The sequence below is a fragment of the Lathyrus oleraceus genome, chromosome 4 (assembly GCF_024323335.1).
Source record: "Lathyrus oleraceus cultivar Zhongwan6 chromosome 4, CAAS_Psat_ZW6_1.0, whole genome shotgun sequence".
In the NCBI taxonomy this organism is placed as follows: Eukaryota; Viridiplantae; Streptophyta; class Magnoliopsida; order Fabales; family Fabaceae; genus Lathyrus; species Lathyrus oleraceus.
In genome coordinates, this window is record NC_066582.1 from 246502098 (window position 1) to 246520468 (window position 18371).

An 18371-nucleotide genomic window follows, 5' to 3' on the forward strand; every position below is an offset into this window, starting at 1 on the left:
TTTATTTTATAAAAAATTCTGCCATCGGGTATTTAGAGGATAGTTATCCATAAACAAACAGCATTGCAAAAGATGAAAGTTTATATGAAAGATTCATACGTAAGTGTTTCTAAAAAAGATAATTGCATTAATACATATCAAATTTTAGTTTCACATAAATTTACCAGTTTAATGATTTCTAATCACCATATAACGACATAAGAAGGTCTTGCTTTAAACAAATTATGAGAAGCAAAAGCAGAGAACTTACCAGTTCAGAGTTCTGATTAGGCACTGATGTGACTGGTGGACCTGATGGGCCCGACAAGATAACAGTGTTACCCTGTAAATAAAGTGAGTAAAACATTAAACAGAAAGGTAGGCCAATGACATAAAAGTCTTGTTATGCATAGGTCCAAAAAGACCGAGAATGCTATTTAGCACGGTCGTCTTTTATATTTAATATGTTGAAAAACACATCAAGTAGATCCTTTATAGTAGTCCTTGTACATGGGTGAGGGGTGTATCGGAAAAATAAGCACTGAAGGGTAATTGTTCCCAAATTGTAATTTTAATGCTCAAAAGTTGATTAAGTTAACTTTCTTTAAAAAGATAATCAGAAGCAAGCAACAATACCTCTTTACTCCTGATGGCCATATGCCCTGGTGGAGGTGCAGGTAATGCTTGTGATGGGAGGGCAACGGACTTTCCCCATCCAATTTTCAATTCGTACTCATAAACCACAACTCCTGCAGAAACCATTTGTTCAGTCTTGTATTTACACATTTCTTTCTAGGGAAAATTCAGATTATACAAGCATCTAGAAGTAGCTTAATGTTCCAGTTGGCTTATAGATTCTTTGTATAGAAGTAGAGTAGATTCAATGCACCAAAAAGAAGAGAGCAAGCTTTTATTATTCCTTTTGCAAATTGCAAGTGTCTAGAATTTACTAGCCTTGTAAACTTGATGTATAAAATATGACATCTGAGAGATCAATCACTTAAGCAAATTCAGAATCATTTCATCCTATACTTCTCAAAGATCTTAACTAATAGCATTTGAAGATAGGTATTAATATTCATTTAAAATCAAAGTTTGAAGAAGTTTAGCATAGCATTTCTGGTTTCAGATATAAAAAAAATGCAGACCTTGCATTTCGTCTTTAGCAGCCTGTCCATCAACCCTGTTCATGAATGCAACAAAACCACAGTTTCTTTGCCGCCTTCGCTCTTCCTCTGTCCTAGGCCACATTATCTTCACACTAGCAATAGGTCCAAATCTTCCAAAGGTGCGCAGAAGAAAGTTTTCATCAACCTAAAAATTGTAAAGTTAGCAACATGAGACTACACACCTTAATTCTCAAAGAACAACAAATCTCACTCATTGAGCAGATTGTCAAACCTGGGGTGAAAGATTTCCAACGTAAAGATTTGTAGTTTGTGGATCACCATCATCAAAAGATCCTGGAAGTTTTCCACTTGGATCAAAATCGTCAGGCAGTTCATCAAAACGACTGGACTGTTGATAAGAGAGAAAACTATCAGCATAACTACTTCATAAATGTACTGAATACAGAGGACTAAAATGAAATAAAAAATATGCAATATACTAGTAACTATTTTTGCTATGTAGATTATAAAGTACACCAAGTCGTATCTGTAATGCATAAAATCAAAACAGGCAAAAGAAACAAATGCAAAGGAAACCAAATAAAAATGAATTTCTATGATACATTTACCATAAACTTAATAAAAATTAGTCTTACCCAACAGCATTCTACATTCACTAGAAGAGAAATGTACAAGCAATAAACAAGCTTCGTGCATTTAAAGATATAAGGACCAAATTCCAAACCCAAGCCACCTATAAGCAGTATGCTAACAAGTAAGAAAAGGTATCACTAACAATAGAATGCTCTCCAAGACGCCCATCACGCCATTGTTCACGATCTTGATTTCGTCTTTCCCTCATCTCTTGCTCTTGCTTTAGCTCCTCCATAAAATGATCAATATTCCTTGACTTTCCTTTCTCTTTTTCCTTAGGCTTTTCTTCCTCTTTCTGAAACGTACAACACACAAGCATTAGATCTGTATACATCTCAACATTGAAAATAAAACCAGATGTCAAAGCTTCAATCACAATACTGACTTTTCTTTCAGGTTCTTTACCCTTGGATGCCAATGGTGGGGGTATAAAAGACGGTACATACCTGCAAATGAACATAAACGATGAACTTCCATACCAATTTACTAAAATACATTTGACTAACTAAAGTACTGTTAGGAATAACTGTTGTTCTCTAGTTACAGTCATTATTATTAGGCTTATTGTTTACTGTTTTACTGTTAGAATTCAGTTACAGTTGTTTGAATGTAGTTACAGTTAGTTTTCATATAGTTATAGTTAGTTACAAGCTGTTGCAACAGTTTGCACTTGGTCTAAGAGTGAGAGTTTAGAAGTTCACTTATAAATACTCTAGCATGTAACTATTCTAATCAATAGAGAGATTCAAATCATTCTATCATAACAAACTCTGTTATGAGTATCTCTTTCTATATATTCTCTCCCCCTCTCTCTCAAATTCTGACAAGTGGTTGTAGCATTTCCAAAGCAAACCCTTGACGGGATGTCCAACAACATATTTAGGACAGACTCTGATACCACCTTGGAATTTGGGTTGGCCTAACTGAACCTTACAAAACCGGTTTGTAAGGTGAGGACTTCCCAAACTTTATAAACACTACATGGGCCATATCTCTAGGCAACGTGGGACTAAATCCACCCCCTCACACCCAACACATGCCATTCTCTGGCTAACAAATTACTGCAGGAAATCATGTAACTTCCTCATACTACAAAGCATAAGCAGCATATGTCTTAGAATCTAAAAAAGATTAGCAGATATGTAGGTCTCTAATTGTTATGTATTGTGGTTAATGATCCAAGAAAAGGGAACTTTAAAAAAATATAACTATCACAAAAAACTATGAAGATTGTCTTGTAAATCTCTCTATCTTTTAAACTGCTTTCTATGTATGACAATGAAGATATTCTTCACTAATGAGTCGTGAAATTCTATAGATGAATGTCTAATTCAGTTATAGATGAAGCAATGGTAATGAGTAACTAAAGATTAAAACGTGAGACAAACATATAGAAGTTATGGTTTAAATTTAATGCCTAAGACAATCAATGTAGAAACAGCAAAGTAATCAACAACACTTACACATATGTTCATTGATTTGGAAAATCCATATAATAATGTATCAAAAAAGGTATTGTAGAAGGTTTTTGAGAAAGAAGTTCATATTGCATAGATTCAAGCAATCAAGAAAATGTAGGATAGTTACACCCGGAGTGAAAAAACCAGGTGGGGCTAGGCTACAAAGACTTTCTTTTAACTATAGGGAATTAGGGATGCATCAAAGTCACCTTTGAGTATCTATCTTTTTAACTTGGCATAATATGTGCTGAGTGAACATGTCTGAGAATCAATGACACAATGCAAGCTTTTTGTAGGATATATAGTCATAGTAGGAGAGTCAGTAGAAGATATAGATGGGAAGCTAGAGATGGCAAAAGAAACCAGCTTTGGAATCACATGGCTGTTATACAAGTAGAATTGAGATGGAGTAATTAAAATGTAAATTTAGCAATTATCGTACAACACAGGTAAAAATTTGACTCCGCAAATCATACGTCAAGTATTGATTTTGGATGTTGTATAAATGAGACTTAAGATGTGAGTACCTATCTTTTTAACTTGGTATCATATGCGTTATTGAACATGTCCAAGAACTGATTCTTCCTATTGTGGAAAAAGATGGTAGAATCTTCTCTGAATTATTCGAGCATGTATAAAGAAGAACTACATGAATCCCATTCCAAACGAGAGAAAATCATATGGAGAGTAGTCTAGTAGTTAGAGGTAAAGGTAACCAAGAAAAGTCATAGGTCAACCATTAACAAGAATTCTTATTTAATGGCTTTTTGTCAGAGGTGATTAATAATGGGGCACATGGTGCCATTGTATCCATGTGGCCTCAAGGGACAAGGGTATCACGGAGTGCTTAAGCCTCGCTTGGAATACTTAGGTGACTAGATCCTTCTCCCTATTCAGCTAGCTTTTAAGGGAGCATTTCCCAAGTGCTCAATAGCCGAACTCATCTACTGGGAAAAGGATTTGTTAGTGTTGTTTTGAAAATTGAACCTTTGAATTTTATAGTTCTGCCTATAAAAAAGGACGCTGTAATCCACTTAAGAACCGCCTATTTAAGCAAACAAAAATAGTGATATGCTCAACTTAGTTTGCTTGACTTCCCGTCCTGATTCCATATTCCAAAAAAATGTAATGCTATAGGCATGCCTCAGCTAACTTATCAATAAAGCGCTAAAGGCACACCTCACGTGAAAGAAAAGTGACCTAAGGCACCAAAGGAATGCACCAAACTAAAGGGCACACCTCACGTGAAAGAAAAGTGAACCTAAGGCACCAAACTAAAGGGTGCTGACTCAACCAGCAAGAGGCACTAAGATCTTCTAGTACCTTCGGTCAATGCCGTTTGGACACTTTTACACATTGAGGATTTGTTTTGTTTTCATTTACTGTTTTCATTCATTATAAAATTTGTCACCGTGTGTTCAATTTATTTCTTTTTTTGTACAAATCTTCGGAAACAGAAATCAAGAGACAGTTTTGCAGTGTGTAACACCGGGGTCCAGTGCAAGTGGTTGGTGCGTAGTGTGTGAATGTTGTAAACCCTGGGATACCAAGTTTGACTCCCACTCATCAAAAAAATATGGCGGCTATGCAATTGAAAGTGAAAAGAGCAAGATGAAAATTGAAAACATTTTCTCCAAACACATTCTGAATATATGTCAATATGATGTTGCTATGTATGTAATATATGCTTTAGCTAATAATAACAACAAAAAACTATAAAAGAATATTTTTTACAAAGGAAGAAATGGATCACAATAGCCATAGTAGAATCACAACAACTATGTTAGCACCACAAAAGAAAATGAAATAAACTACAGGAAAGTCACTTTTATAGTTTTAGGCATAATTGGTTTTCCATTAAACCAATTTCATCAGATATGCCCAAACAGTGCAATGTAAGAATATAGATTTGTTATACCTCGAGATAAAGATATAATTAAGCAGTATACCTTCAACAATTACATATACATATGCCTAAACTATTTGAAGACTACTTGAGCAATTTAAAATGTCTGTACAGCAAAAGAACATATATACTTAGTTCTGACAATAAAATCAAACTTTTTATAGAGTATTAACATCATCAGAAAACCATCCAGAATAAGTTTATTTTTTTTTTGGGGGGGGGGGGGGGGGGTTATAAAATGAGATGATCTTCAACAGAATATTGACTAAGGAATTTCAGTTGATCTCTTTAAACCAAAATAAATAGAACATGCTATATATCAGGGAGTTGAGAAACTATAGATTATCCCTGAAAGATCCTAGTGGCACAATTACATGAAAAATACTTTTTCAACAAGGTTAATCACAACACTAACATTAAATATTCTTATAGAAAAATATACCATTAAATGTATCGTAATTCATAAAAATCCAATTCAATTTATTAAGGCTTTAAGAACAACCCTACTGAAAATAAAGCTATACCTGAAAGGCATGTGATTTTTCTACTTATGATGCCTGATTTAAAGAGAACATAAACATGTCAATCAAAAGTATTTATTTACCTACTTCCCTTCTTTGGACCAGATACCCCATCTTTGGACTTTTCACCTGTCATCCGCGAATGAATAAAAAAGGCCCATGCTTTTATTAAACTTATTATACAAAATAATAGCAAAAATTATGTATTTATTCACAACATGAAAAGCATGTATAATCAAAACTTCCCAGAGATGAGGCAGAAACAATATATAAAAAAAGGGGTAAGAGATATAGAATTCATCACACTCATACTAACCCTCAGAATCGTCTTTCAATTTATCATTGGGATTTATTGTTCCTCCTCGAACAAAGGTCTTTGACCCGGGAGCGTTATCCCCTTGAAATGACTCTACAAATTCGGCATACAAACGGGCAGTCTCGTCTTCAGCTCTCTGTAGGAAACAAAACTCAATCATGATAACCAGTAAATGTCATTTCTAAATTCTAAGGAGAACCAAACAGATACATCAACCCTACCTTCTTCTTTGCCTCCTCCTCTTCTCTATGCTTCTGAAATGGCGTTTTTTTCCTTGTAATGGAGAACGAACTCATCTTTGCATGAGCAAAGAAACCCTGCGACAAGAAAACAAAACAATACTTAACATATCTCACGACCTCAAATCAGAAAAGTTCCAAGAAACTACACCATTCAAAATGTCTCCCAAATTTCACATGTCATCACTTCTCATTCTTTAAAGCAAACGTTATTTACAATTTTACAACATCTACAATCTCCACTCACTCCTTGAAAATGAAATTTCTAGGCTACCGAAGATTGTTTAGGCTACCGATGGCCACGACTCTATTATGTGCCACCACGTGTGGGGGCAGCTACCCTCCCCTACGCGCTGCTGCAATTGATAACATAGTTTGTAGCATAACACAATCTAGAAGAAACTGCGTCATTAATGCATACACTACCATATCTAATAGTTAAACCCATCCTCAAAACATTCGACAAAAAAAAGCATTCAACAAATGCTAGAAAATCCCTAAAATGCGGTGTCCACATTCTCAATTTCAAGTGACGACAAAAATAAACATCAACCCATTAAGTTATCATTTAACCTATTATTCTAAAGTAAACAATGTTGTGAACGTGAATTGCAAAAATTGCGATATGTCCAAATCGCTGTCATTTCCGCTATTTGAAACACTTTGTATAAATAGCGCATCACGGAACAATAGCGGTTTGTTCAAATTCTGCTATGCTATAACACTATAGTGCCACTACAGCCGCTAATTAACAACACCGAAAGTAAATCCAATAACAATCTAAAAACCCTACTTTGAAAAAAAACAATGAACACAAAATCTCCAGCAACATAGCCATGGGCATAGCAATCTGATAGTGAAAGAAACAAGATGAAAAGCCAAAAGAGGGGAAATCCAAACCTCCCCAAAAAATGAGCGAGCGAGGAAAGGAGCAGCTACAATTACAAGGAACGGACGAAGAATGCGATTGTACAAAGAGTGCTAAAATGAAGGCAACAAAAAAATTATATATAAATATAACTATAATTAATTATAATACAAGAAAATACATGCATGCAAATATAGAAGTTAGCAGGAATGCGTAAATGAAATTACACCTTTCCTAATGTCCCCCAAATTTCACACGTCAACACTCTCATCCCTTAAAACAATCTCTGATTTTCAATTTAACAACATCTACAAACTCCTCAAATAATTAAACACATCCTCAAAACAAAAATAATAGACATTAAACAAATGTTAAGAACTCCTCAAAATACATTGTCTACATTACCAATCTCAAGTGAGCAACAAAATAAAACATTTACACAATAGATTGTCATCTAACCTAATAATGTAAAGTAAATCCAATAACAATCTATAAAACCCCAAGTTAAAAAAACCAATGAACACAAAATCTACACCAACATAAGCTACATAGCCATAGGCATAGCAATCTAATAGTACTGAGAAAGACAAAAAAAAACGAAAAATCAAAGTAAGAAGCTAAAATCCAAACCTCCCCAAAAGTGAGCGAGCGAGGAAAGAGCAGCTACAACTTCAAGAACCGAACAAAGAATGTAATTATGCAATGAGTACTGAAAGCAACAATTAAAAATCTCGTTAACATGATTATGATTATGATTGGTGAATTGAGAAATGATAAAGAAGGTTATAGGAATGAATAAACGAAAATCGAAACCTGTTAGAGCGAAGAAATGTAACAAAAGAAAGAGGGAAAAGTGAATTGAGCAGTAGAAGCGAAGGAAGAACCCGTCGGAAGGATGCGCAGTGACACTAGTAGTTTCTATCAAAGGGCATGACTACGAGGAAGAGAGGGATTCCAAAAAAAAAATCATTTTTCTTTTTATGAAAGAGGGTTTCCACGTTTGACATTTTGTTTACCACATGACATCACTTTATTATTTTTATTTCAATGTTTTTATTCTATATTTTCTAATTTTTTAAATTGATTTTTTATTTGATATAAATATTTCATAAAAATATTTTTTTTTATATTGAATATTTTTTATTGCAAGGAAAAAGGAGAATCAAAGAATTAGATCTAAGCCACATGTGAATTTGACAAAATAATTGAAAAGTGTTGAATTAGATACCGGTCATATAAGTGAAAATAGCAATATGGTCCTGAAGTCCTACAAGAATATGGTTCTAGGTGAAATATTAGACCAAGACAACAATAAGTCATAGAGGCTAGTAGGTACATAATTTATTATTTTAAAGTTGGAAGAAATAAGAATTGTTGACCCATGGAGAAAGGGATTAATAATTAAAATATTGGGCAGAAGAATTGGTTACAAAGCATTAGAGAATAGGCTTCAACAAATCTAGGTTAGGCGTGGAGTTCTCAACATAATGGATTTAAGGTAAGAGTATCATCTTATCACATTCACAAGTGAATATGGCCAGCACACAATATTGATGGAAGGTACATGGCTTATATATGATCATTATCTCACTGTGAAAGAGTGGTGTCCGGATTTTTTCCCATCTAGCGATGTTATTGAGCACATAACAGTTTGGTTAAAGATATTTGGACTACCAATAAAGCATAATATTATGATGATAAAGTTCTCACCTTCATTGGTGATCACATAAGACAATCTATTAAGGTAGATAAGAATACTCTTACAACGGAAAAGGGAAAATATGCAAGATTTTGTATTCAAGTTGATTTGACTAAACCTTTTTTGGAAATGTTTTCTATCAAAGGAAGGCAATACAAGGTGGAGTGTGAAAGTTTTATCCTTTGTGTTTATTGTGTAGTAGATTTGGTCACTGCATAAGGCTGCAGGATTATAAAAGACTTGGAGAAGACAATGAGTGATTCAGAATATTCCAATGGAGCTACAAATACTGGTGTAAAGGATAACAATGATGTCGCTAATATATGACCCTAGTTAGTGGTTCAAAAGCAACGTAAGGGGCGCAAATACAAAATTGACGATGAAATTAAAGGGTACAATGAAGGCACAACTTCCACTAAAGATGGAGCTTCGACGGAGAGCAGAGTAGTTAATGCAAAAGAGAACATCAATGGGTCACGTTTTAATGTACTTACTAACGATAATGATGATACCACTATTGAGGAGACAATTGATGTCCATGATCTTAATGTCAATCAACATGCAATAACAAGCACAAACGAGGGAGCAAAAATGCTAAATTCAAATAGTGAAATGTTAGATCAACATGTAGAAGAAATAGAAGAATCTCAAAAAAATAAAGAAAAAACCAAAAAAGGAAGGAAGTAACATTGATTATTGGTTCATGTGGCATTGAGAAAGAAAAAAGTAGTAAGATAACATGTGGCACTAAAAGGGTCAATTTGGAGAAACTAGTTGAACCAAACGGTTTGGGTGAGCTGATTAAGAGCCTGGAGATCAAGGAGGTCCTAAATCACACAAGTTTATAGACGAATGAATTATCAATTAGGCCTGAAATGGTGAATTTTAATAATTTGGACCAACTTGTCCCAAAAGAGAATAGGGCATAGGAGTCAATCGAATCATCATGTAACGCGAAAGAAGGTAATATCCCCAATTCTGAAAATCTTAAATCCTTTATCAAAAAGGAAATTAATGGAGAGAAAGAGATGCACGAGGTGATCATGGAGAAATGATGGAAGAAGAAATTAACTCAGAGATGGAGGTTGTTGAGGAGACATCAAGTCAATGTCAGGGGTTACACAACTTTTCTCAATATTGTTTTTATGGATATATATTAACTTAAGATTTTCATATGGAATTGTAAAAGAGATGCGGACAAATATTTTCTTTGAGTTTTTCATAAATATATCCGGGAGACATACCCTGGTGTGTTTCTGATTATGGAAATCATAATAGATACAATAGTGTTTTGCAAGCCTTTTAGACAATTAAGGTTTGATAGTTTTGATTCCACTGAAGTTTGGGGCTTTGTAAGAGGTCTGGCAATGGGTTGGGATTTAGGCAAAGTCAAAGTGATAATAATAGAAAGACGCTTTCAATTCATGCTTGCAAAAGTAACTCAGATGGATGGTAAGGATTGGTTTTTCTCCCTAACCTATGATAGTCCTTGTGAAAATGGTAAGAAGGAGTTGTGAGAGGAGTCAAAAGGAGTTGGTATGACTATAAATGGTGGTTGGTGTAACATCCTAAAACCCCAAATCATAATTAAAAGAATAAAATCATATATTTTAGGATATTACTCAAGCATAACATCCACTTTCCAATTAATTTCAATAATTAACATAAACTTCAATTATCTCATCAACGAAAATACTTAATAAAATTAACATAATCGAATGATTAACTCAAAAACAAATAAGGTGTCTTGTTTCCTAATGTTATAGATCAGAGAATTAAACCAACTAAATAGTGATAAACGATAAAATAAAACGAAGAAAGCTCTGAGGCCATCTTTCAACTCACATCGGCATTTACTCCTTCTGAGTATTTGTACAACAATGTATCGAGCAACGCATAAAAAAACAAGAAAAGAGTAAGAATACGCTCAAATATATTAACGGTGTAAAATAATACAAAGGTAGCTTAATTCACACAATCAACAAGACACATTTAATTACATAACTGCACGAGAATTCAATTCACATAGTCTTTATGTATGTAATGTGACTTACAACTCTACTCTATGCATGTGGTACCAATTTGGACATCAGAGGTTTATCATTGACCTTGTCTACTCAACAATGGTTCCTCATTTGAATCGGGTCCCCACTTATGAACCACGAGTCCCTACTTCTGAACCCCGGACGATCATAGGTCCCCACTTCTGAGCCTACGACTCGCCTCTTTCAACACGCTAACACAATATGATGTATGGCATACAAGTAATGCAAGAACAATAATTATGGTTCCACTTCTAACCATAAATAACATGCAATATGGCATTCACAGTAGTCCTCACTTCTAAACTACCCACCTCAACATAACACGTACTATTACATTCACAACATATATTTGCATTCGCAACATAACAACTCATACACATAATCATAATTCACCACTTATAATTATGAAAATTAATTCAATTATTATTTCTAAAGGTGAGAAAAATACAAGAAGGGGGTTGAATTGTGTTGGCCTTTTCTTTCTTTTAAGGCTCTTAAGTCAGATTCTAAACACAAGGTTATAGAATCTGAGTTAGTTAGAGATTGACAGCGGATATAAAGTGCAAGAAAGAAGAATAACACGCAGAGTTATTCTGGTTCCTCTCACAACTCGAGAGTAATCCAGTCCCTTTGTACTACAAGAGATTTTTCACTATAATCACATAAGATTACAATTTTCTAAAGCATACAAGTAATAAACTTATTTTGCTCAAACATGCAAGTAAAAGACTTCCCTGCGCTATCACACAAGCTAGAGACTCCCTTGCTCAAACACATAAGTAAAAGACTTCCTTGCTCTATGACACAGGCTACAGACTTACATACTCAAGCACATAAAATATAGACTTCCTTGCTTAAACACACAAGTATGAGACTTCCTTGCTCGATCACACAAGCTAGAGACTTCCTTGCTCAAACACACAAGTATGAGACTTCATTTCTCAAACACTTAGTAAGAGACTTCTAACAATATACCTAGCAGGTGAATAATTGTTTGAGTGAATACACTTAATATACAATCAGAGGTGTATGAATAATACAACGTAATGAGACTCTTATAAAACTTAAGGATCTCTAAGATATACAAGGATAAGAAATCATAAGTTTAACTTATGTTTTTGCTTTGATATAGTAACTTATCTTTTTGTCAATTGATTTTCATTAGCATTGTTTGGCATTTTTCTTCAAGTCTTTTAGCTCTTTAAATATAGAAGAAAAAGAGTCGTTAAAAATGAAGCATAATAGAGTCTATTGAGAAAGTTTAAGAGAGACGTTGGGGATGTTGGGATATTTCACCAAATTGCCAAGTTAGGTGAAACCTAATTTGAAAAAACCTATGCTACAAAAGGAACTAGCAATTGTATCCTAGCATACTCTATGAAGAAAATAAAGCTTGGGTTATTACGTAATAAAGTATGTTCAGACGTGAATAGTGATCTATCAGCATCATCTTAGTCCTTGCGCTTTGATGGCTCAAGTTATGACCACCAAAAACAAACTTTTCCAAAGTCTGTTCTTCAGAGGATGACTCCTTCAAACTTTGATCTTTGGATGTTGACCTATTTAGTATATGACTTCTTCAGAATCATTTGTTCAGCTTCTGATCCATCAGAATATGATCCACACGCTTCTCTTTGAATGTTCTGAGTCATAACCAATACTTGGATTTTACATGAAATTATAGTTTATGGTCTTGCACACTTGAACAAACATTAGTATACCCGTTGTTCTTTAAATGTTTTGTTATCATTAAAACCTATGGGATATGTAACAAACAAATTTTGTTCCAACAGTTTCATCATCATAATAACCCACCTAATTAATTAATTACATCAAACATCCCAAAATAACAGTCAAACATCGACCATACGATAAAATGACATCAAAAATTGAACTGATCGCTCAATAACGATATTTGACGGCCATGATGGGTAGTCTTTCATTCACCGTCTATCACCCTTGTGACGATCGGCAGGAGAAATCACACCTGGAGACCATGACAATCTCCCTGTCACCCTGCTGATGGTCGTCATCCATCCCAAATGCATGACAGGCAGCCTATCAGGCTCGTGACGCCCGTCACGCTATTGCAGAAGGCGGTTTCAATGATTTTCACCATGAGAGCTCATTCGAAGCTCCGATTTCGACCCCTAGCACCCCAATTCGCACAAAAAACAATATATACATATTATACAGGGATTAAATAATCACATAATCATCGATTATCATTCAATTTCATCAATTAATCTCAAATTTAAGGTCATGTTTATAATACCAAAACACATTAATGGCAACAACACCAAATCCTGAATTCATACCAACATATTATGCAAATATTCAACATATAACAAAACACAATTTCACACATTAAACATGACAATTAACATGGATAACCATACAATCATCATCAAAACTCATAAGCACAGTTATTGTGAATAAAACCTATAACAGGATGGGGATCTCTCTTTATCCTTCATGCAATACACCTATATTCAAGTAGTTCCCCCTACCTGAATTTTGAGCAGCAAAACAATTAAGGTATTTGGCTATGGCGTTCTTCCTCTTCAAGAGTTTCACATGTTTGCCTCTTTTCCACTTTTCATAATTTCTATGTATCAAACAAAAGGCTCCTCTCACCTTTCCTATATGTTTAACCTAATATTAATATATTTAATTTCCAATTTTCCCTCAATTCTTATTGACTCTCACCTTAGCCCACCGATTTCATTAATTTACTAACTTTCACCCCACAACTCACGACTTCTCTTACTTTATTATTATTCTATTATTTTAGTCACTTAAAATTAACTAATAATTCTAATTAATTCCTACCACTCTCTGTAAATCTCTAAAATACTCATTAATGCCAAATATTCATATAACACATATTATCACAAAAATAAACAATTAAAAACATTTTAAATAATTAAAAAACAACAAAAATTCAATTTAATAAATTAATCGAATTCAGGGTGTTACAACTCTCCTCACTTATTGAATTCCCACCATAAAAGATTACCTAAACTAAAAAGCTTCGGATAAGACTCTCTCATCCGACTCTCCAACTCCCACGTCATGTTTCCCCCAGCAGGTCATCCCTAAACAACCTTTACCAAGACAAACTCTTTACCTTTCAAGTATTTCACCTCTCGATCATCAATTCATAATGGTGATGCCTCCGTAGTTAAATTATCTATCACTTTCACATCATCCATTTGAATCACATGAGACAGATATAAAACATACTTCTGAAGTTGAGACACATGAAACACATTGCGAAGATTCAAAATATATGGTGGTAAAGAAACTATATAGGCCACTTCTCCTACCCTCTTCAAAATCTGATAAGGACCAATAAAATGTGGCGTGAGCTTTCGAAATTTTAAAGCACGACCAACACCAGTCACTGGAGTGACTCTCAAGAACACATGATCTTCCTATTGAAATCTCAGTGCTTTCATACTCTTATCGTGTTAACTCTTATGTCGACTTTGTGAAGCCTTCATCTTCTTTATAATCATATTGATCTTGTCAGTTGTCAGTTGAATGATTTTTGGTTAGAGTACAACATTTTCACCATAATCATACCAACACAAAGGTGTCCTACACCTTTTACCATACAACACTTCAAAAGGAGTAATTACAATGTTAGAATGGAAATTTTTGTTATAAGTGAACTCAATCAACAATGAGTAAGCATCCCAATTACCTCTTTTCTCCAACACGCAAGCTCTCAAAAATCTTCTAACGACTGGATGGTCCTCTCTGTCTGACTGTCCCTTTGTGGATGATAAGCAAAACTCAACAACAACTTAGTTTCCAAGGCTTTTTGCAAACTCTCCCAGAACCTCTAAGTGAACCTCGTATATTTGTCTGAAATAATACTCGAAGAGATACCATGCAAACTGACAATCCTCTTGATAAAAACCTCAACCAAATTCTACAACAGATAACTAATCTTTATCGAAACTAAAAGAGTCGATTTAGTAAGTATAACCACCACAACCCAAATCGTATCACATTCCTTAGAATTCTTACACAAACTGCTGACGAAATCCATAAAAATGTTATCCCATTTCCACTCTGGAATACTAAACGGTTGCATCAATCCTGACGGCTTCTGGTGCTCAATCTTTGACTTCTGACAAGTCAAATAAGAATAAAAAAACTCCACAACATCCTTCTTCATACGTGGACACAAAAACATCTTCTTAAGATCTTAGTACATCTTAGTAGCGTCGAGATGAATACTCAAATCACTCATATGACCTTCCTCAAATATGATATTCTTTAGCTCTGGCTTTAGCGGGGTTTTCGTTACCTTTAGGTTTATTGACTAAACCAAAAGTAAACATACAATTTTGAGTCGCCACCGCACTTTTATTTTTCCAAAGGAAAGATAAAAAGCGAACAAAAGCCAAGTAAGAAGTTTTATCAAATCAAAAACTAATAAAAATGTCAGAGATCTAGGTAAGGGGGTTTGTTATGAAATCGGAAGGTTTTACGCACCCAAAACATCCTTAGTACTCTAAGGGAACCCTTTTTGCAAATATGTGTTGTAGGTTGGTATTTGTGAAAATATGTGCAAAAGATTAGGGGGATGAGAAGAGAATAGATTATATTTACAAGCTTGTTATTTGAATGGATGAACCCATTGCATACGTAACATCACAAAGGTAGGATCAAAACCTCATAGTTCGGGGTAAAAATCTCAAAAGATTGGTGAGTTGATTTGACCAAAAGCCTTAAGGTCTTTTGTTATCAAAGGGAGAAAACTCAACCTAAACCAACAATCCACAATGTGAGGAAAACTTCAACATACTAGTGAGGGGTTAACCCTATAATAAGTGTGGAAGACTTATAATCCAATCACTAAGGATAAGGTGAGATTCACATCAACCACTATGACAACTCAACCCTATGACTAATGTTTATGAAAAGGTTTGAACAAAGGTGTCCATTGGAACCACAAAAACAACTTGAAATGAATTATATTTACAAGTTAGTTTTATTTATAAAATGAAGTCAAAGTTGGATAAGATTTATTCACAATGAGTATTAATGAAAAGATTTTGAAAAGTCAAAGACATAAGGCCTAAGTTTCTAATTTAAACAAAGTCAAAGTTTGCAAGAAAGATTTTTGGCTTGGGTTAGAGTGAGTAGAAGAAGATAAGGTCTAGTTGTAAGACCCTAATTTTGACCCTAAGATCCCTTATGGCATCATAACATTGCACATTGCATTTGCCTCAAGGATCATAGCATCTTGGCTCGTTAACCCTTGGGTTAGGACTTATGTGAGTTGGTTTGAGACCACCAAGCATGCTTGAATTGTATATTATTGCTTTTCTTATTTTTCTTACTCACTAAAAGTACAAAAATATGTCACTAACTTTGTTTGTTTTGTAGCTTGAGCAATCATATGATCCAAGGCTCCTAGGAGGCCCCTATGCTCATTGATGTGGCCAGATGAAGTGAAAGCAAGCATGACAATGGTTCCCAAAGCTCTCAATCATCATATATGCCTCCCAAGTATCTCAATTTGTCAATTTGATCAAGATAAACCAAAGGGCTTGAGGATTGTTTCCCAAGGAAACCCTAAGTTCAATGTGCATCAATTGTGCCTTGCTCATGAAGCAACCTCACCCATGATCAAATTAAATCAAGGGAATTTCTTTCATTCATCATTTCATGAATATTTGAGCTTATTTGATTGTCCTCAATCATCAATTCATAATATTTGAAGTTTGAACTCGAGAAGTTGATCGGTCAATTCATTTGACTATTTTGAAATCCACTGAGACCTAACTTTTGATGTGTTTGTCAAATGAAGATGACCCCAAGATAGAAAATGTTCTTAATAACCATATGAACAACTTTAATGTTTATCAAAAATTCATTTGAAACGTGGAAGGTCATCATTTATTTCAAAACATTATAGGTCATTTTGACTGAAACCCTAATTTTAGGTCACCTTCCCAAGGGCCTAACTCATTCATTTTTCATTATATTGACGTGGGATCAAATGAATTGGAAATTTTAAGATGTCTAATTCAATTGTTGTGTTGAACAAATTTTCATAATCCTAAAAGAAACACATGTGATAATACAAAACATTATAGGTCACTTTGGACCAAAGCCATTAAATCTTGAAAAAGTCCAACTTCAAGTGCTCATAACTTTCTCATCAAAAATCCAAATGATGAAAACTTTAAGTCCAAATTGATTGTATTGAAAATATATAAACGTTTATGTTGAAGGTTTTATCATTTGAGGCTTGAATCATTGAACAGAAGGGCTTGAAGTTGGTCCATTTGGGCAAAATTCACATACACATGTTTTGCACCTTGAACTTCATGATCAGTTTTCATAAATTTCACAACTCCAAATGGATTTTTGTTCAACATAACATTTGTTCCTCATGCCAAGACCTTTCCAACCATTACCCACATGTCTATGTTTTAATTTGGTAAGTGGCATTTTCGAAAAGGAGAAGATTTATGTTCATTTATGGAAACAATGTTAAAACTCCATGCACGAGCCAATGTAATCAAAACTGCACGTCCAAACCATTGCATACTCATATCAGCTTGCATTTGCAATGGATTTTGGGCCTCACATGCGCCTGTACAGGCCCATGCATTGAGGCCCCTATTCCACATGCACACGGTTCTTCATGTAATGCAGCATGTTTGGCTATAAATAGAAGTGTCATTCTTCATTCAATCACAACCTCAAGGCGCCTAACACTCTGCAGAATTGAAATCCTAACCTCCATTGAAAGGAATTTTGAGTTTTCTTCTTCAATTTTTCAGTTCAATTTTCACTTCCTTGGTTGATCATTGAGCTTCAATTCCTAAGCCTAGCTACTTTGCCATCTCAAGATCACACTGCATCAAGGAATTGGAAGAGATCGTACCTTGTAAAGCTGCACTTCAAAGGTTGTTGTTCAAACTTTTTTGATTCGAAACTGCCTGGATATTGCTCATTTCTTGTGTTTGTTGGTACCTCTGAAGTCCTCATGTGAGAGGCAATTGATCTGAGCTTTTAATTTCATGAATTGATCAAGTTCAGTGTGAACACCATAAACTTCCATCTTAGAATTCTCTTCATATAGTGATCTTGAGTGGAAACCAATGGCACATGGGTGATGTACATCACCCTAGCTTTCCAATGATATGAGGATCGTGTATTTTAGTTAAATTTTCAAAACCTGCAACTCTGGCCGGAGCTGGCTTGCTCGCTGGAGAAGACGGTGGTGTACACCAATGTCCCCCACGCGTTTGCATCGGACCATTGGATCTCCTTTCTTCCAGATCTACCTGGCGCTTGAATCTTATGACTTTCATTAATGCAACGTGTTTCTCTTTTGACTTTTCCACCATGCACGCGCGCTTATCTATCATCTGATGCGCCACATCATTTAATGAATCAAATCAAACGTTCCTTGTTTTTTGCAATTTCGGATTATTCATTTATTTGTCTTATTTCATTTTATTTCAAAAATCTTAACTCTTTCATTTTAATCCAAAAAAATGAGACCAATTGCATTCTTTCCCTTTTTAATTCTAGTTTTTG

At 34.6% G+C, this 18371-nt stretch overlaps 1 protein-coding gene across 1 annotated transcript in view; it reads right to left on the minus strand.

The window, feature by feature from the left end:
- The window catches only part of LOC127074868 (protein RRC1), a 43970-nt gene that overhangs the window by 7465 nt on the left and 18134 nt on the right, over positions 1-18371 (minus strand). Inside the window, exons 3-11 of the mRNA XM_051016274.1 lie at positions 6167-6262; positions 5946-6081; positions 5713-5758; positions 2128-2188; positions 1885-2037; positions 1381-1497; positions 1128-1293; positions 616-728; positions 251-322 (exon numbers count right to left, since the gene is read on the minus strand). Coding sequence (XP_050872231.1) covers positions 251-322; positions 616-728; positions 1128-1293; positions 1381-1497; positions 1885-2037; positions 2128-2188; positions 5713-5758; positions 5946-6081; positions 6167-6241 — 939 coding nt within the window. The 5' untranslated portion in view covers positions 6242-6262. The remainder of the gene's footprint in view (positions 1-250; positions 323-615; positions 729-1127; positions 1294-1380; positions 1498-1884; positions 2038-2127; positions 2189-5712; positions 5759-5945; positions 6082-6166; positions 6263-18371) is intronic.